The sequence below is a fragment of the Vombatus ursinus genome, unplaced genomic scaffold, assembly GCF_900497805.2.
Source record: "Vombatus ursinus unplaced genomic scaffold, bare-nosed wombat genome assembly UNPS02014812.1, whole genome shotgun sequence".
NCBI lineage: Eukaryota > Metazoa > Chordata > Mammalia > Diprotodontia > Vombatidae > Vombatus > Vombatus ursinus.
In genome coordinates, this window is record NW_020954590.1 from 66,278,084 (window position 1) to 66,302,757 (window position 24,674).

Sequence of the window (24,674 nt, forward strand, 5' to 3'; positions counted from 1 at the left end):
ATGGGTTTCGCACTCCCCAGCATTAAATATTTTATATCATCTCTTTCACAGCAGCCTAGTCAGCAAAGGGGTGCTTCTGATATCTCTTTCACCATTGATGCAAATAAGCAACAAAGGCAGCTGATTGCTGAACTTGAAAACAAGAACAGGTAAGAGCTTTTAAGCCAGATTGTCATTTTGTTCATAGTGTGTCATCATTCATTTGGATTGTACTTTATTTAAAACCTTTACTTCTCTTCTCCTATGAGTTATCGCTTTAAGGAAAGAGGAAATGTTCCTCGTTGTCAGTGAAGGTTGTTTGCTGAATTGTGAAAAGCTAGTCTTAGGAAGTTGTGGGATAAAGTTTTGCTTTTATATGAATTTTCCAAACATTTTATTGTTAATATTTAATGAATCTTTTTAGTGTCTAGTCAAATCATAATCTTTAGTCACTCAGTTTTGTCCTGTTCTCTCAATCCATCAAATTTTTCCTGGCCTGAGTCCTAACTTTCTTTCTAGCCTAGTTTCAACTCAGTGGCATTTCTGTTTTGTGTAGTTGTTTGTTTGTTTGTTTGTTTTCAATGAAAAAAAAACACTATTGTCTCTCCCTCCCACTTCCTTTTGCCCATTAAAAAAAAAAAGAAATACAAAACCCTTATTACAAATTTGTATAATCAAAGAAAAGGCAGCTAATGGCTCAGTGGATAGAGTGCTGGGCCTGAAATATCTTCCTGAGTTCAAATCTGGCCTCAGAGACTTATTAGCTTTGTGACCCTGGGCAAGTCACTTAACCTTCCTAGGTTGCAATTTCTTTAACTATAAAATGAAAGGGTTGGAACTAGATGAATTCTTGTCCCTTCCAATTTTAGATCAGTGATCCTATAGTATAATTGATATCGTATTGCTTGCCTTCTCAATGAATGAGGGAAGGGCTAGGGGAAGAGAGAATTCAGAACTCAAAATTTTAAAAAATAAATGTTAAAAATAAATAATTCATAGAGTAAATAATCTTGTAATTGCTTCTTGTCATTTTTTCCATTCTTAAATGTGGAAATTTATAAAGATGGTTGGTCCTTTTCTCTTTTCTTTCTGTATTCTCTCCCTTGCTTTTATCCTCTTCCACAACAGAACTCTATCAATAACATAGTAGGCACTCACTAAGAGACTGATTGATTGGTTGATTAAACTTGTCTAACTTTTATGTCATGTCTTAGCAATAGCTTTCTTGGTGAAGTCACTACAAAGTGAATCAGAGGGAAAGGAGTTCAGTATTCAATTTCTGTAACTGAAAGATAAGAAGACCACTGTGTAGTGTTAATATCCTGATAAAAATCATTATCACCAGTAGTTTGGCAGTTTTATGTTCATTTGGTTAATTTCGTAGAGATGGAAATACAAACCATTAGAAATGCTTAACTTGTATTTCATATACTATTTGATTCATATTCTCTGTAAATATTTCTAAACTATTTAATGTTATCAGCTTGATCTAAGATCTTTAGCCATACCCTGTTCCTTTCATATTTTATCTTAATGTTATTTTTTTTATAATTTTTCTCTTTAATTCCTTTAGTGTGTTTACTATGCATTTTGTTGTGACCTGAATAAATGTTAGTATTGTCTCTCATTCTGTTCATGATGTGTTACAAGTATGTTTTCCTTCCGGTATTTTGGCTTTAGCTCATTTTTCAGTCCATTGTTATATGAACAGAAACACAAACACACACACACACACACGCACACGCAGTTTTCTTTTGAGACTTTTTAATAGTTTTGTTTCTTTGGGTCATTTCTATTTTTGAAAGCAATAATAAGTGTTTGCTATTTCTTGTAACCTCACTTTTATTTTACTGCAAGTGATGAAAGTTTCATGTTTTAGGAGATTTATTTTGACCTCAATTTTAAGAGTTTATAAAATATCAAAATCCAGGCCTTACTCAATTCTTTAGCAATGATTTTTAATACTATACATATAAGTTACTGTACCTCATTTAATGTTTTGCTAGAACAGGACTAAAATCCCTTAGCTAAATGGACCTCATGTTTTTGCTATTGCATCAAAGCATAAGTACACTCACACACACTTGACTTTTGTCAAGACATTTGTCTGAGACTGGTGAGGGTTTATGAAGATCTCTTCTTGCCTACAGGTTTTGAATTATAAATTCTGAGTAGATAATAGGATCATGAGATAATAAATTTAAAGCTGAAAGAGACCTTGGAGGCCTTCTGGTCTAATTCCCTCATTTTACAGATAAGGAATGTGAGCCCCAGAAAAGTGACTTGCCTATGGTTACAAGTATCACGTTTCAAAACCAGGAATTCAATCTGGGTCCAAATTAAAATCTCTGCATTTTTTCTCTTTAGTCAGTCAGTCAACAAGCATTTATTAAGTGCCCATTATGTTTCAGGCACTGTGTTAAACCAAACAAATTTAACTATTTTAATGATTTTTTAAAAAAAAAATTTCCTGAAAGAATGCATTTCATTCCTTAAATATAGAATCTCATCATTAAATATTCTTTGGTGAGTGTGGGATTAGCTTCATAATGTGAGAATGTGACTGCATGACCACAGGAATTTTTCTTGCTTCTGGAGAGATGCAGCCACATCAAAAAGGGAGTATGAGAGTAATTTAGTTATACATGGTAACCCTCAATTTACATAGCATTGGGGACAAGAATTTTACAAGGGAGAAGAAGGGCTGTGAGGAATTTAGCAGTAAATAGCTAGCCAAATAGAATTTCCCTCTTTTTTTGTTGATGGCACCACAATCATCCCAGTCACCCACCTCAAACCTCAAACTCATCTTTTCCTTCTCACTCACTCCGCCGAACAGCCAGTCATTTGCCAAGGTGTCTTCATTTTCTATCCAAAAATCTATTTCCCTTCTTCAATACTAACTGATTTTTATATAGCCCTTTAGAGTTTGAAAAATACTTGACAATACATGAACTCATTCAGGTTTCAAAACAATACCATGAGATAGGGATTTACAGAATTCGAGAAATGGAAGGGCTTTCAGTAGCTATCTGATCCATCCCATACATGAAAGGAATTCCCACTTAGTATACCTGATAAGTCAGAAACTACTTGAAGATCTCCAAAAGGGAGAACCCACCACCTCTTGAGATAGACCATTCTACTTTTTTTTTCCATGATTCAATTTTATTTTATTTTCAGTTCCAAATTCACCCCTTCCCTCACCCATTAAGAAGGCAAGAAATGAAAAGTCTATTACAAATATGAATGTGGAAAGAAAATTTCTACATTAGCCCTGTTCTGAAAAAAAAAGAGAGAAAAAAATATGCTTCAATCTGTATACAGAGTCCATCAATTCTCTATCTGGATGTGGATAACATTTTTCATTTTGGGTCCTTTGGAATTGTGTTGGGTCATTGTGTTTATCAGTTATTAAGTCTTTATTATAATTATAATTGTAATTATACTATCATATAATTGTAATTATAATATTGATGTTATTGACTAAATTGTTCCCCTGGTAGTGCTCACTTCACTTTGCATCAGCTCATATAAGTCTTCCCAGGTTTCTCTGAAACCATCCCCTTCATCATTTCTTTTTTTTTTGGTGGGGGGGAGGGAGGGGGGACAAGGCAATTGGGGTTAAGTAACTTGCCCAGAGTCACACAGCTAGTAAGTGCTATGTATCTAAGGTCAGATTTGAACTCAGGTCCTCCTGACTCCAGGGCCGGTAATGTATCCACTGAGCCACCTAGCTGCCCTTTCCTTCATCATTTCTTACAGCCCGATAGTATTCCATCACAATCATATATCATTTAGCCATTTCCTCGTTGATGGGCATCCCCTCAATTTCCAATCCTTTGCATCACAAAAAGCTGCCATAAATATTTTTGTGCATGTGGTTCCTTTTTCTCATTCTTTGATCTCTTTGGGCTGTAGTAATAGAATTGCTGGGTCAAAGGGTATGCACAATTCAATAGCTTTCTAGCTCATTCTATTTTAAGACAAGGCAGCTAGGTTACCAAGTGGATAGAGTGTAAGACTCAACTTCCTGGGTTCAAATCCGGCCTCAGACACTTCCTAGCTGCATGACCCGGGGCAAGTCACTTAATCCTGTTGCCTCAGTTTTCTCATCTGTAGAATGATCTGGAGAAGGAAATGGCAAGCCACTAACTCTGCCAAGAAAACCCCAAATGAGGTCATGAAGAGTTGGACACTACTGAAAAATGACTCAACAACAACAGCAAACAACCCAACCATAAGACAGTTTTTATTGTGAGGAAGCTTTCCCTGACCTCAAGTCTAAATTGGCCTCTTCTTAACTTCCCCCTGTTGCTCCTGGTTTTGCCCTCTGGGGTCCAACCACATGAGTCTCGTCCGCGTGACAGCCTCACACGTGCTTTAAAGCAGCTCTCATATTCCAACTCAGCCTGTCCTTCAGGTTCAGCATCCTTGGCCTGGACTCCACCTGATTTTTTTTTTTTTTTGTCACTAAGTAGAAGATTTTACGTTTATCTATAATAAATTTGATTTTATTAGATTCAGCTCAGTGCTCTAGCCTGACAAGGTCATTTTGAATCCTGACTCTGTCGTCCAGTATCTTCATCAGCCCTCCCCGCTTTGTCTTATGTGCGGATGTGATGAGCCTGCCATCCGTGCAAACGTTATCCGAGTCATCGTTGCAAATATTCAACAGAGCATGGCCAAGCGTAGATCCTTGGGGTTCTCTGCTGGAGTCTTCCTGCCATGTAAAGTATGGCCAAGGCATTGCAGGAAATGAGGTTACTCTGTCATTGCCTGTTCTCCTTGAGCAGTGGCTTTTTTTAATCACCACTTCTCATTCTGATTGTTCATCAGCCATCTCTTTAATAATCAGTTCTAGACTTTCTCCAGGAATCAGAGTCAAGTTCATTGGCCTATAGTTGGCATATGCTGTTCTCTTTCTTTATTAAAAAAAAAAATGGGACGGTATTTGTCCTTCTTCTTGTGACCCCTTTTCTATTTTCCATGATCTTTTAAATCTTACTTACAGTGGCTCAGCAATTCCATTTGCCAGCTCTTTTAGGACCTGAGGACATTGTGCATTGGCCCAGATTTCATGTTTAATTCTAAAGATAATTAAAATCAGAGTCCAGAGAGGTTAAGTGAATCTTCCATGTTCACAAAGCTAGTAAATGTGAGAGGTGGGATTTGAATCCAAGGCTTCCTGATTCCAAGTACAGCCTTCTATTCACTGTTTTGTTGGTTCAGATTCTCATCACCTCTCTCCTATACTATTGTATAAATATCCTGAATAATTTCTCTCTTTCATCAGGAGTCTGTCTTTCACAAAGCTGCCAATCAACAGTCACTTAATCCACAAGCATTTTTTAAGTGTTTACTACTGTAAACAGTAGGGCAGTTAGGTAGAACAGTGGATATTGAACTGTGGTGAGAGTGGATAGGCCCTAGAGTCAGGAGGACCTGAGTTCAAATTTGGACTCAGATACTTACTGTGTGACCCTGGGTAAGACCTGTTTGCCTCAATTTCCTCAATTTAAAAAATGAGGGCTTTAATAGCACCTACCTCCCCCAGAGTTGTTGTAAGGATCAAATGAAGTGTTTGTAAAGTGCTTAGCCTAGGAGCACCTAGGTAGCACAGTGGATAGAGAGGCAGGCCTGTAGTCAGGAAGATCTGAGTTCAGATCCTGCATCAGACACTTACTATGTGACCCTGGGCAAGTAACTTAACCATGTTTACCTCAGTTTCCTCAGCTGTAAAATGAGCTAGAGAAGGAAATGGCAAACTACTCCAGTATCTGCCAAGAAAACTCCAAATGGGGTCACAAAGCGTGGAACATGACTGAAAATGACTAAACAACAATACACTGTCTTCACATCTCCTCCTGTTCAAATCTTTCTCTTACTGGATCAAATTTTCCATGCCTGGAGTGCCCCAGTAAGCTGACAAAATTACTGATTCTTTAATATTCTAATATAAAACAGCGTTAAAAATTGGGGGGGAGATCTTTCTCTTCCACCTTTTTTTTCCCCATAAATCCTTCTCTCATACCTCCAGCAGAAAGTCCTCTCTCTTTCTTATCCCATTTTGTCTACATTTCTCCCTTTCTTTATCACAGTCTACCATGTACATATCTTACCTCCTTAGATTTTAGATCATAAGCTTCCCAGGGGCATATTTGCCAGGCACCGCTCTAGGTCCAAGAGGGCACAAAGACAAGCATTTCTGACCCTCAACGAATTTACATCCTACTGAGGAAAATAACATATAAGCATCATTTCTGCCCCCTACCATTCTGTAAGTTTTTCTGTGAGGTTTTTACTGTAAATATTTTTCTTTTATTTCCCCTCTTATTATTGTTCTCTTACTTTATTTGACACCACTGTTGCCAGTTGGAAGGAATAAGGGGAAACTGGGCGTGGTCATGATTGCCCACCCACCCATCTAGGGGGTGGAGGTAACTCTCTGGGTAGACAATAAGGCAGAGGGCTTTTGTAATAAGTAGGCAGTGTGCCTCAACTCACATCTTTGTGACTGTGTGTAGCATGTATGCCTAAGGATGGTTTAGTTAAAGCTTACGTTAAAACTTAAGGCACCACTGTTTCTCTCCTTAGGGTCTAAGGCTTTATGGGGATGCTCCTTAGTTATATAATCATAGCTGTGGAGCCCTTGGAGCATGGAATGGTGGGGAGAGAATGAGACTTGGTGACTGGAGAACTGGATTTGAATCTGAAAATGTGTATGACCATGGGCAAGTAACCTGATCTCTCCAAGCTTCAGTGACCTCATCCGTAAAATGTGAATAATAATACATGGGCTACCTACTTCACAAGGATGTTTTGGGGAAAGTACATCACAGATCAAAAAGCATCAGACAATTTTGACTCTTACTAGTAAAGTTCCATAGGTGGAAAACAGCTGAGAGAGCTAACCCCTTTATTTCACAGAGTAGGAAACAGGTTCAGAGAGCGGAGGTGGCTTAGTGAAAACTAGTCTTCTGATTATGCTGTATATTCAAGAGGCAGCCTTTCCAACTGACTTCCACTTCCATGGTTCTTGCAATTCATCTTCTATTCATTGTGATTTGTTTCCTCTGAGTGACTTTATCTTCTTCATTTGACTAGACGGGGAGTTGACCAAGAGCAGGTGCCTTTCCTGGAGGATATAATATCTTATGACCCCATTTAATGGCTCTTGACAGGCTGTGGGAACCATTTGCTTTCCCCAGTTCATGCCTCCTTTATGGTCTGTCTAATGTCCACCTAAATGTAATCATAACCAAGGCACCAACATCAATAATGGGCTGTGTTGCCTCAGCCCCTGACAAAGGTCACACCAATAGCACTCTTGTGTCATCCATCGATTCAATTATAGCTTATCCTTTTAAAACCACTTTGCTGAAAAAGGCTGCCCCATTCAGCTCCATTGTTAGGATGAAAAATCTGTAGAATAAAAAATGGGACTTTGCCTAATTGAAGATTTAAAGGACCTCTGATCTTTTGGCTGTCAGATAAATTCAGGGCAAAGAATTTCATTTGGGGTTAGAGTAAGAGGTTATCTAATTCTACAAAATGAACAACATTTATCTTTATTTTCCCTCAAAGAACCGCTTCGGTTTGGATCTTTGTCCATGCTGCCTGGTTCCCAAGTATGGTGCTAAATAACGGAGAGACACATTTTTGTCTCTTAAGAAAAATATCTCTTAAGCAATCCACTTTTTAAAACTAAGCCCAATACCTTGCTCTAAGATCTTACTTGCTCAAGAATTTAAGCCCTAATAGTAGTAACAGGCTTGATGATTTACAATACCCAACTACAGAATATCATGAAGAGTTAGACATATTTCAGATAGAGTATTATCTATCTCCTCGTTTCTCCAGAAACATGTCAGCTACATGTAGCAAAAAGTCTGATATAACATGATTAATATGTGAGGGAGGAAGGCTCTGGCCCCAAGTTTCAATGTTCAGAATGAGAATGAGGGAATGAAAAGATAAGCAATCCCCAAGGGCACAGCCTACATGGGAAGACAAGGGAGTACATGTAATATTCTATTTTTTTTTATCTATGCATGTATTTTAAATGCCAGAGGACCCCATTCTTTGTGTCAGGTAGGTATTTATGTTAGGTCAAGTCAAATTATAGTGCATGTGTTACAACCTCAGTAACACAGATGTGGACAAATTTTCAAAAGGGAGGAAAAAACAGTTTTCAGACTTTGCCTAGGATGTGCCTTGGCCTGTCCCAGACAACACCCTCAGTCTATAAGCCTTCCTTTCTTCTGTTAGTTTGACTTGCCCTGACCTTAGCTGTCAAAGCGAGCTAACCCATGGTTTCTGACTTTATCTTCCTCTCCTAAGAGAAATCTTACAGGAGATCCAGAGGCTACGGCTGGAGCATGAACAGGCTTCTCAGCCCACCCCAGAGAAGGCCCAGCAGAATCCTACTCTCCTGGCAGAGCTCCGTCTTCTCAGGTAAATGGGGCCCTCACCAATGTGAGGGGAATGTTTTCTTGGTTTCTTTAATTGAGGTAGGTATCCTATGTACCTACAGAGTGAAAATAAATTAGTCTTAGCTCACAAGTGGCTACTCCAGTGTATTTGTTTTATTGTTTTAATTTACTCTGTAATTAGAAGCATCACACACCTGGGTTGCCAAGTTGTTTTTCATATTCTTTCATTTATGGATAACATTAAGAAAATGAAAAATGATGTTCCTTCTATGCTGCTCTACTAAAAAAAAAATCTAATTCTCTACTTGTTCCACCAGCTGGGCTACTACATTTTCTTTCATTCATAGTTTTTGTGATGTAAAATAGGATCATAAAACCAAAAATTATTTCCCACAATTTTTTCCTGAAAAAAATATATTCATGAAATGGTATTGCCCATCCCCCATCCCTGCAAGAGTGGGGAGGTGACCAGCTTGTGTTGGATATAATTGGGTGATTAATAAGTGAGAGAATATCAGTAAACCTACAAAAATAGAGTAGGTTACTCCGAACACAATGTCCCCATCCAGGAATTGTTGCTAAATCTATTCAAAGAACAAAACCAGAAATCAACATTCAAGGAAATTAGGATCATTTATATTGAGGGAAGGGAAGAAATTATGGACTAAAAGGTACTGTATTCTCCAAGACTGTGCTGGGTTAGGGCAAGTACTGATTCCACCAAGCCAGAGAGGCTTTGACTGTGGAGCCAGCAATAGACTGTGGTACAATGACCAGGCAGCTAATTTAACAGGCATTCCTCACCAGAAAGTGGGTAAGATGATGATTTTCTTATTTTTGGCCTAAGAAAGTCATTAAAACCTTAACTAAAGCAGAGAAAGGTTTTGAGCTGTATCCAAAAGCATAGTGCCTACAATGATGAAATCATAGATCATTTGAAGTATTGAAGAAAGAATAAAAAGTGATCATTGAAGTCACCATTACACCCACATTTCAGATAGTATGAGTGTGATTAGCAGGAATTGAAATTCTGAGCCTCTTCAGTTTGTGCAAAAAGATGCCCCTTCAGAATTCACCTCATTTAGATTTACGGATTTCTCTCAGACCTTTGCAGAAATCACAGAGCAATCCTAGCTTTCATCGGTCATTTAAAGGACAGTGGTCAGGTTCTAAAAGCCCTCTTCCTAACTTATAAACCCTCCGTTTGTGAGATTAATACCAATCATCTGTCTCTAAATTGGTTCCTGCTAATGTTTTACATGACTGCATATGTGTAACCTACATCTGATTGCTTACCAGGATGGAATTTGGAACTCAAAACTTTAAACTAAAATTTTTTTAATTGTTTTAACATGTAATTGGGGAAAAAATAAACTATATTAAATTTAAAAAAATAAATTGTTTCCTGCTCCCTCCCTAATCTTTTTTATACCTTAAATATTGCTGCATTAAGAGCACACATTGAATTATGCCCTAAATCCCCAGCTTTGAGACCAATGGCCTCTCCTTAGTATACTCAAGCTAGTGAAAGGCAATCAGTCAGTCAATAAACCTTTATTAAGTGCCTACTATGTACCAGGCACTGTGCTAAACCCTAGGGATACAAATACGAAAAAGAAAAACAATCTTGTCCTCAAGGAACTTAAAACCTAATGGGGAAACAACATAAAAAAGGAAGATGAAAAGAAGGTAGGGGGATGGTACCTGGCAGAGGGACATGCTGAGAAAATCTGAAGGAGGGCAGCTGAGTGAGAAATGAAGAGATGCCTGGCCTGAGTATACTTCTTAAATGGAGGCTTGAGGGAAAGTTCTTCGCCCCACCGTCCAGACAATTGCAGCAAAGATTTAGCCTGTGGAAAGCATATCTGAACAACTGAATCTTGGAATCGGTGCCTGACTCTTAAAGATTTCTGAATGCTACTGGGAGATCTCTGTTCCAGAAGATTATATCTAGAAAATTCTTACATGTTTTTTTATCACCTTCCTAGATGAGATTAATATGGTCAGATAAAATATCAATAACATTTTATTATGAAAATCATTTATTAAATACCTACATATGTCAGTGTCTTTGCAACAAGCACAAATATAGTCCTTATCCTCTGGGTTTATGAACTAAGATAGATGATACTGACATAATCAGGGACATTCAGGCAACAACATAAATCAATCAATCCATTTTGACAGTCAAGTTGTGATTGATACATATGTCATAGTCTTGACGACCCTGCAGAGGTGATAGTAAATAGATAGTGGATAGAAGGTTGGCCTTGGTTTCCAGTCCTACCTCTGACATATACTAGCTCTATGACAGGGGTAAGCTTGACCAATCAGTGCCCAAGACAAGTCTACAAAACGTGAATTACAGATGAGTTTCTGACTTCTTTTAGTGGAAGTAATTTCCATACTATGTAATTCCTATACCAGTGGTTCTCAAACTTTGTTCTCAGAATCCCTTTTATACCCTTAAAAATCATTGTGGACGCCAAAAAGCTTTTGTTTATATGGGTTATGTCTATTGATATTTACCATATTAGAAATTAAAACATCTTAGTGTTATTATGAAAATAGTTTTGATCTCGCAAACCCTCTGAAATAGTCTCAGGAAAAACCCATTGAGAACTATTGCCTTCTCCATGAATTCATAAATCTATATTAAAAAACCAAAAAATAAGATTTTTAAGGTTCTTGGGAATTTATTATTAGCATTTTCAGGTATTAAGGCATCGGCCTTAGAAGATTTTCAGAATAATTCAAATCACCAAAAGTTTACAAAGTGCTTAGGGTGTACAGAGTATTATGCTGAGCCCTAGAAGAGATCCAGATTTTAGGTAAGACACAGTCCCTCTCTTCAGAAGTTGCATGTAGACATGTAAATATAATTTTAAAAAATAATGCAAGATAAGTACAATCTAAGAAGTTCTCTGAATGTCCTTCATTTGATAATGTGGTTGGCCACCTAAAGTCTCTTCTTTTCTTTATTTTATGACATTAGACTGGATATATAAGTCTGCTTCCTGACACCCTGTGAGCATAAAGCATTTGGAATCATTTGCATCAGCCTGAAGTGAAAAGATACCCTTGATTTTATTGTTGTCATTGTGTGAGACTACTAAATTTTTAGGAGTTGTCATTAACTCAGTGGCTCAAGGAAACTCTGACATTAGGAGAGCTAAATAATTTACAACCGAGCTGTAGGAAAGCACAGTCCACCTTCATAGCATCCACCAAGAGCATTTGGAGAACTTCCTGCCTGCAAGAATAAATTATGTCTTTACCTTGCTTTGTCTTATGAACAAGGACTAATGTGAGATGCTGTAAGTGATACCTACTGCACAAGCTGTCAATGTTACAGCTAGAAATTTGGAAAGACAAAAGATGCCCAAACTTGACCTCTCTCTGATATAACAGGTAGTCTTTTCCCCCCACTATTGCTCAGACTATTGCAGTAGCCTGCTGGTAAGCCTCCCTGCCTCAAATCTCTCCCTATTCCATTCCATACTCCACTCAGCTGTCAAAGTGATCTTCCTAAAACATAGGTCTGGCCTTGTCAGTGAGATCTAAGAACTCCCTATCACTTCTGATATCAAAAAAGGAAGCGGCTAAGTGGTGCAATGGATAGAGTGTTGGACCTAGAATCAGGAACACCTGAGTTCAAATCCAGTCTCAGACACTTACTGGCTGTGTGATACCGGGCGATTCATTTTCACCTCTGTCAGCCTCAGTTTCCTTCATTGTAAAATGGGGATTATAATATACCTCCCAGGGTTGTTGTAGGAAACAAATGAGATAATATTTGTAAAGCACTCTGCCCAGTACCTGACTCATAGTGTTGTTGTTTCAGTCGAGTCTGACTCTCTGTGACCCCATTTGAGGTTTTCTTTGCAAAAATACTGGAGTGGTTTGCAAACCAGATTAAATGACTTGCCCAGAGTCACACAGCTAGTAAGTGCCTGAGGCCAGATTTGAACTCGGGAAGATGAGTCTCTCTGAGTCCAGGCCTGGCACTGTATAAACTATGGCACCACAAGCTGCCCTATATCTTTACCAGATGAGCTACAAAGTGCCAGTAACAGAAGCAGCAGCAACAACAAAACCTAAAACTCCCTCTGGATATTTCAGAATTCCCCCAATTCCCTACTTTACTTTGCCTGCAGAAACAGTGTAATGGATGATTCCGCCTCCACTGAGATCCAGTGTTTGATTGTTTTCCATTTGAATTTTATAGTAAGTTAAGTCCTAAATATCTAAAGAATTGGACACTAAAGACTCTTAATTATTTCTTTCTCACTGCCATCCCTGATACAACAGTAATAACCACAGTCAGTAATAACAATCAGTAATAACGAAGTCAGTAATGGTAGGAGGCAAACTAGATTGGGACTCCCTTAGACTGTGAATTCTATAAGGGCAGGGAATGTCTCTAGCCTCTTTTTGAATCCCCAGCACTTAGCACAGTACCTGGCACATAGTAGGTGCCTAATAAATATTTATTGACTAACTAAATGAGCATTCTCTTCTTCCTCTCAGAATAGAAATCTTAAGTATGTCTATTACTACTTCATCATTCTGCTCAATTGCCATACTTGCACGTGCCATATTATCCCAAACTGATAAATTGAAAAACACATGCTATATACAGAGGGCAGCTAGGTGACACAGTGGATAGAGTACCAGGCCTGGAGGCAGAAAGACTTATCTTCCTGAGTTCAAATCTGGCCTCTTGATACTTACTAGCTGTGTGACCCTGGGCAAATCATTTAACTCTGTTTGCCTCAGTTTCCTCATCTGTAAAATGAGCTAGAGAAGGAAATGGCAAACCACTCCAGTATCTTTGCCAAGAAAACCCCAAATGGGGTCATGAAGACTCAGACACAACTAAACAGCAACATGCTATACATATATGTATATATATACATACATATATATATATTTCTTCATGCTAGATAGTAAAGAAATATTAAGATAAAAGAGGCCTGCATTCCTTATTACTCACCCGCTAAGTTAATATCTTAAGCGAGTGACTATTTGCAAACATATATCTTTTCATTATCTGCTCTATTTGTAACAATCTCCAAGTAATTCCTATAGTAAGAGACTCTTTATGTAGTGTCTTACCTTGAGTGGGTTCTAGGTCAGGTAAATAGTCAGATGGTTTTAAATGTGATCCAAGATAGGTAATCTCAATTTGTCCTCCTTATAAAATATAAATAAATAAAAATTTACATTTTTTCTTTAAGATTAATGTGATAAACATTACTGAATGTGTATTTGTATTGCTTGTATGGGTTGATTTGGACTACATGTTCAAATTATGTTCAAATTCTTACTTTGCTATTTCCTCCCACATAACCTTGGCTCCTCTTGGCATCTTTGTAAAGTTCCCTGCTTTGCTTAAAAAATAACATACATGAGGTTGAAGTAAATGATTACTTCAGATTTCAATCCTATGCTCCTATAAAAAAGAGGAAATTTAGTGAAAAGTCTAGATTATTAAATATTCTTAAAAAAATTCAGTTTAGACTATGAGCTCTTTGAAGGGAGTGATTGCTTATTTGTTTTTGCCTTGCATTATATCCCCTGTGCTTAGCACAGTGCCTGTGACATAGTAGGCTAGCACCTAAAATGGAAAGTCAGGTATCTGCTAGCATAAAAATGAAGTCACTGAAAGATGCCCTACTATGTACAATAAATTTCAAGAAACATACTTTTATGACATTACCACATCTATTCCTTGGAAGAAAACAATACTTCCAGACATTAGTCTGTGCAATAAAAAACACTTTTATTTGTAAATTTATGTAAAATTATATAGTAAAAAAGCATAACAACATAAAATGTATTTTGACCATTTTAGAATGAAATTGCAACTTATAGGTAGGAGCACCTATAGATTAGATTGAATCAAGTCATCATAAAATATTCGAAAAATTGTGTTCTGTGATTGAAATTCTGCAATTATAGGCTGAGCTTTAATAGAGGAGGAAAAAGAGGTGTTTGGAAAATGATAAATCAGTGCTTTTTCATAATTCTTCAGCTAGCTTTTAAAAGCCTCTCTGGAGATTGCTTCACTAACCTTAGCATGGTTCAATTTCACTGCCTCTGCCTTCCTCTTGGTGCTCAAAAGGCCAACAAAATGTTGAGCATCATAAATTAAAAACTGCTGGAAATAAAGCAGATATCATTATGCTCCTCTTGTACAAAGCCCTGGAACATTCTGTACAGTTTTGAATACTGCACCTTTAGGAAGATAGTATGAGCTCGCAAAGGTCTGGAAAAGGGCAGATAAATGATTGTTAAATTCTTTAGCCAAGAAGGCAAAGGCTATGAGGAAACATGATTAACACCCATAAAACATCCAGGCTGGGGTTTAATTTTGACTTATTTATCAAATTCTAGAATATTAAAATTAATGGCATCCCCTGAAGCAAAAGAGGTAATTTTAGGAGAATGAAATAACTAATAGCTCACATTTACAAAATGCCTTCCTTACAGCCACCCTAGAGATAGATAGTATAAACGTTGTTATCCCCATTTCACAGATTAGAAAATCAGCACTGAGGCAAGTAACTTGCCCAAGGTCAAATAGCTAGGGACTCTAGTTAGGACTCAAACACACAGTTGATAATGTCCTATCCAAGTCACAACACATGAAAAGTACTGTGCTAGGCGTATGACCACTTCTATTCTGGGGCTTATTATTCTGGAACACCTCCACTAGGGACTGAGGGGAGGTGTTCATCAATGAGGTAGCAAAGGCTTGACCTGTCTGGTACATGCCACTTTTTGTCTGCTGAGATAACTTGCCTGTGTTAAAACCCATCTTCCAATGTAGATTTTACACGTGCATGCATGATGTGTACAATTAGGATGTGACAGGAGCAAAGGAATGGTCCAGAAGAAATGCTCTAGGGACATCTGAGAACAGAGAGATCACTTTTTTTTCCCTAGTAGATTCAGCTAACATTTATACAGCGCTTACTATGCTAGAGTTGGAGGCATTATGCTAAGTACTTCACAATTCTATCATTTGAGCCTCACAACAACCCTGAAAAGTGGGTGCTATTATTATCTTCATTTTACAGATATGGAAACTGAGGCAATTGGGGTTAAGTGACTTGCCCAGGGTCACGCAGCTAAGTGTCTGAACTCAGATTTAGGCTCAGGTCCTCCTGACTCCAGGCCCAATGCTCTATCTATTGCACCAAGAGAAGTTTCCATGAAGGAAGTGCTATCCCTAATGGACTTTGAAGGAAGAGAAGGATTTCAAGAGGAACAATTGAGAAAAAAGATCATTCCAGGATGGGGAACATCCTGGGCAAATGGAAATAGTATGAAATAAGGCCATGAAGTTAAGTTACAGCCATACTGCATTAGATGCCAATGAAAAAAATTTATATAGGCAGTAGGGAGCCATTGAAAATTTTTGAGCAAGGAAGTCACATGAAATAATATACAAACATATACATATAATATATATATACAAATATAATATACAATTGTATACATGAACACACAAAAGCATGAATCCTCTCTACGTTTTTAAGTTGTGTTTCCTGTTTTGGGATCATCATTCAGATTCCTTGGGGGTAAATTCTACGTAATATGCATGCAGTAATGGTAAGGAGGAATGGAATTGGAATTTTCTGAATGAATGTAAAAGAGTTCCACAACTCAAAGGTATTGTAATTGTGTTCCATTGTTGTTTTTCTCCTCCACTCTCGAATATATGTTGCTACCTCCTATTGTCAATATGAATGACACAGTAATACAACCCCAAAACAGGTTTTCAGGCTCACCTGAGTTCTCAAATGATACTTGGAGTTCAAGGAACAAAAAGAAAAAGATACTTTCTGGTTCAAAATTTAGATTATTTGCACATAAATATTTTTAAAGTGATTTCTTCTCTTCTTTCTTTACTTCTGAAATCAGTGTTAAAAAAATAAAACTGGAGGCAGCTAGGTGGTGCAGTGGACAGAGCACCAGCCCTGAAGTCAAGAGGACCTGAGTTCAAATGCAGCTTCAGACCAAACACTTGACACTTAATAGCTGTGTGACCCTGGGCAAGTCACTTAACCCCAACTGCCTAAAACAAACATACACACACACACACACAATCGATAAATAAATAAAACTGCTGGTATAAATAGCATGTTGTCATATTTGCACCTTTGGGAGACGAGATTTTGTTAGTAATACTATGTGAATGAAGTGAGCTCTAAGATCTAATTCTGGTTCAGATATCTAGACACTACTATGAGGCGAAGTTTTGTCCAGATTCATGATAGAACACTTGGCTTGCTGAGCTTTGAGACTGATGTGGTTTGGCTCTGCATTTGGGGAAAAAAATTAAACTTTATTTAATTTTGCTTTTGCTTTCTCAGAACAAATTTTTCCATCTATACTTACACACTCACTTGGAATTTGACCGCTGCCCTCCCAAAAACTTCTTTTTTATGACGACTGACTAGCTGTAATATGGAGACAACAAGCAAACTATTTCTCTGGTAGTCATTATCTCAATAGTAGAAGAAGATATGAATAGTTGAGTGGGGAAAGCATTGCTTCTGATCACAATTGCTTCTTTCTCAGACAACGCAAGGATGAGCTAGAACAGAGGATGTCTGCTCTTCAAGAGAGCCGGAGAGAGCTGATGGTCCAGTTAGAAGGTCTCATGAAGCTACTAAAGGTAAACCATTTTGAATAAAATATTTAGTAAAACAGGATTCTGGGATTAATTTTTAATTAGTTAATTTTAAAATTAATTTAAAAAATAAATCGTTTAGGATTTTTCTGATTTTTATATTAGTGACCCCTGAATCTTGTTCCTAGCTCAATCAGCTCCTAGCCTCAGGTTAAATCAGGTAACCAGTCAATAACATTAATGGAAAGTTCACTTTGTACCAATCTTTCTTGTCAACTTATCTTAACCCAGTAGGCTACTGAAAATCCAAATAAGCAATGGTTTGAAGTTCCAATTTTTTTACGTCCTTGAAAATAATAAAATTTTAATACTTTATAAATACCCTATAATTTGTCCTTTGAACTAATTTACAATAGTTATCTCCCAAAATATTCTTACATGCTGAGCTTAAGTTACATCTGTCATGATTAAAAATTCACCAGGCCTTTATGTATGTAGTTGAGAAACACATAAAATTTAATGAAATAGAATCTAGAAATCTCAGCATTGCAAAAAAGCTCAGATATGACATAGACCCACTCATACCCCACCAGGGACCCCCCTACAACATCCAGAATAAGTAATCATTTGGCAGTCAAACTTGGTACCTTTCAGGGTGGCCCATTCCACTTTTAGATAGCTTCAGTTGTCTCCTGTGTTTGATGTGTTACATCAAATCAAAATCTCTCTCTCTCTCTCTCTCTCTCTCTCTCTCCCCCTCTCTCTCTCCCTCTCTCCCTCCCTCCCTCTCCCTCTCTCTCTTTCTCTCTCCCTCTGTCTCTCTGTCTCCCTCTCTCTCTGTCTGTGTCTCTCTGTCTCTGTGTCTCACCATCTCTGTGTCTCTCTGTCTCTCCCAATTCTTCCTTTGCCTTTTAAGGAAAAACAGAATCTACATATTCCTTTTTCCACAATAACATCCCTCCAAATTTTGAGACTATTATGCCCTCCTATCTCCTTTTTCCCCCACTCCCCACTCCTTATCAAGACTAACCAAAATTCCTGTAACTGAACCTTCTTTCAAAACCCCTCACTATCCTGTTTTCTCTTCTCAAGACATTTTCCAGCTTTCAATGTCTTTCCTGAAATAAGGCACATGAAAATGAAAACTGAATAAATACTCTATGTGCATCAGATTGTAAGTTCCTTGAAGGCAGGGACTGTCTTTTGCCTCTTTTTGTAGCCCCTGTGCTTAGCACAGTACAGGCACTTAATAGATGTTTACTGACTGATAGGTTGACATCCAGTCCAACCAGGTCAAAAAGAATGGAACTGTCACCTCCTCTAGACATTTCTCCAGTCATCTATAATTTCTTGTCTATGGGAATTCTTTTCAATGATGGAGCCCGCTCAGTAACTTAGTATATGGTCTCCCTTGAGCTGCTGTGTGCAAACAATCATCCCCCTGGTTTTTAGATTCTTCAGACTTAGCCTGGGCTGGTCCTCAGACAACAGGCAGCATCCAAAACCCAAAGTTTTTCCACCTTGGTAGGAACTCTCAGAGCCTATATTTTGCTTAGTTATCTTCCTTCTGAGATCACTTCCTGGGATCACTTCCAGGCCATGATGGGATTTTGAAGCGTTATATTAGCAGAGAGTTCTGGACACAGTGTTTATATTAATGCAGCCTAATAACCATTTGTTGCCTTTTTCCTTTTCTTGGCTCATAGTTAGCTGATAATCACCTCCTGGTCTTTCTCCTAGAATCTTTTATCTAGTCATTTCCCCTGTCCTGCACTTGATATTTTTAACCCCGGTGTAGGGGGTGGGGGTGGGGCAGGGGTGTTTTTTTTGTTTTGCTTTATCCTAGCAAAGCTTCATTTTATTAGATTAGGCCCAATCATTCTAGCCTGTTGAGACCTTTCTGGATCCTTATCCCAGCATTCAGCATCTTGGCTGTCCCTCCCAGCTTCATGTCATGTGCACTTTGGATAAGCATCCCCTCTCTGCTTCATTCAAGTCATTAATAAAATCATCAAACAGAACAGGGCTGAGAATGGACCCCCTGTGCAACTTCTTTCATTTTCTTTATGGTTCTTTCATGAAGAATAATTCTTTTCTAACTTAGGTAAAACCTCACCCTTTTGCCATGTGACCTTGGGCAAGTCAGAAATCTTTTTGAGCTTCCATTGTCAGTCTGTAAAATGAATATAATATTCAAATTGCCTGCATACAAGATCTGTCACCAACCTACCTGTAGAAGTCCCTTTATGCCTTTTTTTTGTGGACAGTGAAGTTCCCACTCTTCCTCTAATAAAGAAGAAAAACTGAGTAGAGGGCAGATTTAACCTGTCTTTTCCTATACAGGATGGCCAGAGAGTACTGGAAATCTGGGTTCAAATTTATGATGTTCAGTCTGCCCTCTCTAAAGTGTGGCATGCTCTAGAGTAAATAAAAACTTCTGTTGGCTTGGCAGCAAAGGGAACAGACCCTTTTGAGAAGATACCATTACGGAGAGGCAGTGTGACATAGTGGATAGAATGCTGGCCTTGCAATCTGGGTAAATCTGGGCAAAAATCCTGCTTCTGACACTAACTAGCTGTGTGAACCTGAGCAAGTCACTTAACTTCCGTGCCTCAGTTTCTTCATCCATAAAATGAAAAGGCTGGACTCAATGCCCTCTCAAGTCCCTTCCAGCTCCAAATCTATGATACTTATAAAATGAAATTCCCAAAGGTGATTTCCCTGTGAGATACACAGTGATGCAAAGTTTCCTGAACTTCATCTCTGACAGGGGACAGGGGGGTGGGGCAGCCTCATTTTTACAGTGTATTTTTTATCCTTACTGTATTCTCATCTTCCTATCCACTTCCCTTGTGTCTTCTACAACCTAGCATGTAAGGAAAATTATACTGACTTCCTTTCATTAGTTCAAAGATATGTGATCTTGTCTGTGCAGGTACTCCTTGCACTAGCATACTTCACTTCCCCCCTCCACCCCACTCCTCTCAGGCCATATCATCTATTAGATGCCCATCAGGAATTCCTATGATCAAAGGCATTCACCACTTGCTACCCAAACTTATAGTGATGAGCCTTTTGAAAACACACTAGTTCTGAGATGATGTACTTAGCACTCTATCACCAAGTCCTTCTAGCTCAGTAGGACCTATCAAAGCGTGAAGTCCACTGACGTAGAAGTCAGGGTCACCTTCACGCCAGAGAGCAGGACTTTGTTAGGGAAACTTGCATTTTGAGAGCATTAAACAAGTTGAGTGTATTTTTCTTCTCCTACCTCCAAGGGATAGTATCCAGATTCATTTCTGTCTCATTGTGTGTGTGTGTGTGTGTGTGTGTGTGTGTGTGTGTGTGTACTGACTCCATTATTTCCTTGATGACCCAAAGCAACTCTCTCTGCTCATTTCCTAATAAATAGATTGAGAGGGCCTATTCCCATAAGGTTAGCATTATACCCTTTAGAGGATGACAGAATGTGACCCCCTAATCCAGAACACTCTGTGTCTATAGCTTTTGTCACCACAATGATTTGACATATTTGATAACCAAATAGTCCATCCTTCCCTTAAATGTCATTCTGCTGACAGGCTGCCATGTCAAAGTTATAATTTCAAGCTATAACATATATTATTGGTAACCAAAAAGTTTTGGTGATTCCTGTTGGGAAACAAACTTAAGCTGTCAAGCATAAACAGGTGTGGTGTTAATTGGGTTTGGTTTTTTGAGGGTTTGGGGTTTTTTTTTAATCTATTTGCATAAAGAAAGCTAGGTCCTCAAAAGAGGAAAATGTTATGAGTTTCCGAAATAAAAATGTTTGTTGAAGTAGAAAAGATATGATTTTTACTAAAGGTTTGCTGATATTTACCTTGCTTAACATTCATTCACATAGGGTATACTCTTATTGAACTCCTGAGTAATCTAACCATTATTGATTGAATTTTTCCATAGGAAGAAGAACTGAAACAGGGAGTAAGTTATTTTTCCTAATGTAGGTCTTGATTGACAATGGCGTGTTAACAGGCATCTCGTGGCTTTTCCTACTGTTCGTGCCTCTAACATGTGTGTGTTCATGCTTCATTTTGAAAGGAAAATATCCTCCTAATTTGCCTCCATTTTTGTGTGTTTGCTTGTGTTGAGATTTGGAAGAAGTGGTATTTTTCATGCCTGTTATTGTCAACATCAAACAGTTACAAAAGAGAACAGTGTGTACTAAAGCCTTTTCACATCTCCAGGGATTCAAGTTTCTAACCAATTTCATGCCTTTCTGAGTTGTTCAGACTAACCAAAATACTCTCTTTTTTATTGATTTAAAGATACACACTAACTAAAACCACACTGGAGCTAAATATTGTCTTGAAGACTTCATAGTATTCAATACATAATTTCTACATCCTTCATGAAAAATACAAGGTGTAGATATTGCATTTCCAACTGGATACATAAGTGTGAAGCTGTCTTTCATAAAAAACAGCCCATTAAAGTTCATAACCATCTCATAAGTACTCTGCCCCATTTCATGCTGCTCACTCAAATGGACTCATTCTTATCAAAAAAGATTGCAAAGAGATTATCAGAGGGAGCAGGCTTTTGGCTTTTCACATCCAGAACCAAGCACAAATCCTTTTATTGGTCTAAATTACTCATTAATGAGTGAGTAACTTTCAGTTGTTATTCTGCCACTGAGAGCTTTTCCTCCATAAGAGGCCCATAAGATCATTAAATCTGTCTCCTGGTGCAGCCTTGGCCACATTATTATGTGGTAATCATAGTCTATTGTGTGAGAAAATTCTCAGCTTTATGGTCAGGTTCAGAATCCAGCAGAGGGAGCAGTGTACTTAAAAACACAAATAAAGTGAAATACAGTAGCTTTTAGTTCAAGTGCATGTATCAAGCTGGGTGTCTGTAACATAACCCACTAATTCAAAGTTACAAAGAAGTTTAAAGTCAGGTTCATAGATCACTTGGAATAATACTCTTGCAAAAACCAAGCAATCCTTTAATGTCTTTAAATTTCCTTTGCCTTCGTCTCACCTTTTATTCATTGTGTGTGTGTGTGTGTGTGTGTGTGTGTGTGTGTGTGTGTGTGTGTATTGCTAATGGAACAAATTAGTTTATCAGCAAAGTATTTTGTTTCTCATCCCCACTGCATGAGAGGAAAGTGATATAATCTTGAAGCCCTAGGCAGTGCCAGGACAAAAATTGTGCATTAAATATTTTATATCATGTGAAAACCTTAGCTCATCAAATTCAAATCAAAATTTGGTGAGAAATAGAATGGTAAGAGTATTGAATTTTGGAGTCAAAGGACCTGATTCAAATCCCACCTCTGCAACCTGCTATCTGTATGACATTGAACAAATCATTTAACCTTTCTGGGCCTCAGTTTCCTCATTTATAAAATGAGAGGATTAGACTAGATTATCTCCAAGGTCCCTTCTAGCTCTAAATTCTATAATCATCTGATACTATCTGACAATCTATCCGAGATGTCATTAAATTTCCAATAGTAATATTCTAATATCCAGGTAGGAAAATGAATTTCTTAGGGGACATATGTTTAAGGAGTCTTCCTTTCCCTGCTTATTTTCACGCTTTGGGTTCTATTCTCCTCCCCTGATCCCAGCAGGGAAGGGAAATAGAACTTTCCTAATCTTAGAGGAAAGAAAGACAAGCCTCCCTGAAGCTTTCCTGAATCCAACTTCCTCCTGTATGGAGGGAGAACTAAGCCATCAGTCAACTTTGTATCATTTCTGTTCCCATGGGGAAGACCCCCAATCACTGAATGGACTCTTAGGCAACCAGCCCAAGAAGTGCATAGACATATAGAACCTGCAATGATATGCCCTTTCCATTTACAGAAAAGGCATCATTCCAGACTTCTCCTCCTTCACCCCAGACTGGTGGCTTCACCAGTCTTCCCTTCCAATACAATCAGGCTCAGTAGTAAATATTGCTACTGTATGCCAATCTCTGAGCCAATAACCCATCTTTTTTTGTGTATTCCATCAGGGACCCTGGCTAAATGATAAGAGATTTTATCGTTTTTTCTACTCCTCTATTCTGCAATCGTTTCTGTCTTGTTTGTATCCTTGTTCTCTTTGGAGCCTTTTTGTGGAACACACTATGTATATAATACCCAGTTTCTCTTATGAAAAATATTGTATGTCGGGAAGGGGAAGGGAATAAGCCACAGGGCCTGTAATCCAATATAATTATTATGGCATCCCACACAATGCATTTTAAGCATTATTTGGACTAAAGTTCCCCTGTCTTTCTCTTCATGTTATTCCTTGTGTATTTCTAAAGATTTGTTGGAGGAATCCTTAAACATTACAAACAAGCCTAATGATAAAAACTTGCAAATACAGTCATGTAAATTGATGATTCATACTTCTCATACCCTAATTCAAAATATTATAATTACCTAGCAGTGACTCAGTCACAGAAAACTAAACTTTTATTTCAGCTACTTCCCCATTTATTTTTTACTTATTCTTGACTCAATTCAATGAAGAAAATTAATACAGATCACATAAACTGTGCTATGATTTTAGCCTCTCAGTCCACTGCTATTTCCAAACTTATTACAGAAAATTGGAATCACAGAATAATCCCCAAACTCCATTTTAGCAATGGCCCAATTTCTACCCCCTCTGTTACCTGACAATTTATTGGAGATGCTGTTAAAAGGAGCAAAATTGGTAAGTCAGGAGCTCTGCTCCTTTTATTTCCCTTATACATCCTCTCTGGTGGACATACCAATAAGGAGCATATTGGTCCCCAGTCAGGCAGTCAGAGAATGTGGGAAAGGCAGTTACTTTGTTCCTCCCCACAAGGAATATAAAAGCACTGAATGATAAATCAATTACCATCCAGCAGTTCAAAAATTTAGACATCTCCAATTCTACTCATAGATTTGACTTTTAAAAGGAGTTGACTCTAAAGAGGGTCAGCTGCCTGCTAAAGGAATAGGCTAGACATTACCCTGTCCATACCTGCCTTCTGTTGTCAGAAGCTAGGTAGGTGTGGCTCTTTCTAAAAGGGCTTTCTAAATGAGAGCCAGGATGTTGCTGTCCAAGGCACAGACAAGGCTGCCAGTACCATCCCCCCTTCCTCACTCTGAGCAGTTGACATTATCACCTACTTTATTTAAATTGAGTTCTCCCAACTTGACCTCTCACAGCAGCCTATCCTTCAATCAGAAAATTTCTTACCCCCTCATCCACCCTCTCTTCTGTCCTGCCTGTCTCAGATAAATAGGTGTTCCCCCATTTACTGAAGCTAACCTTTAGGTGGAGACCTGTATCTTTGACCTTATCCATTCCCATCTCCTCCTGTACCTTACTCCATCACTCCTACCTGGCACCGTCATCACTGGTTCCATCCCAGTTGCCTACAAATAAAGGAGGAACAGTGTGGTATGGGGAAAGAGCAATGGTTTTGGAGTCAGAAGACCAAAGACTTCTGTTCAGATCCTGACTCAGTTACTTACCAGCTATGTGACCTTGGGCTGGTTACTGAATCAAGTCCTAGTTCATGAAATGGAAAATGATGGGGCTGAACTAGATGACCCCCTAAAGTCACTTCCAGCTCTAAATCTATGATCCTATGATTCCCATTTC

General features: G+C 38.2%; 1 protein-coding gene across 1 annotated transcript in view; it reads left to right on the plus strand.

Moving 5' to 3' along the window:
- The window catches only part of LOC114053898 (dystrobrevin alpha-like), a 339,518-nt gene that overhangs the window by 280,515 nt on the left and 34,329 nt on the right, over positions 1-24,674 (plus strand). The window contains 3 exon segments of the mRNA XM_027877016.1: positions 52-149; positions 8,323-8,436; positions 17,007-17,103. Coding sequence (XP_027732817.1) covers positions 52-149; positions 8,323-8,436; positions 17,007-17,103 — 309 coding nt within the window.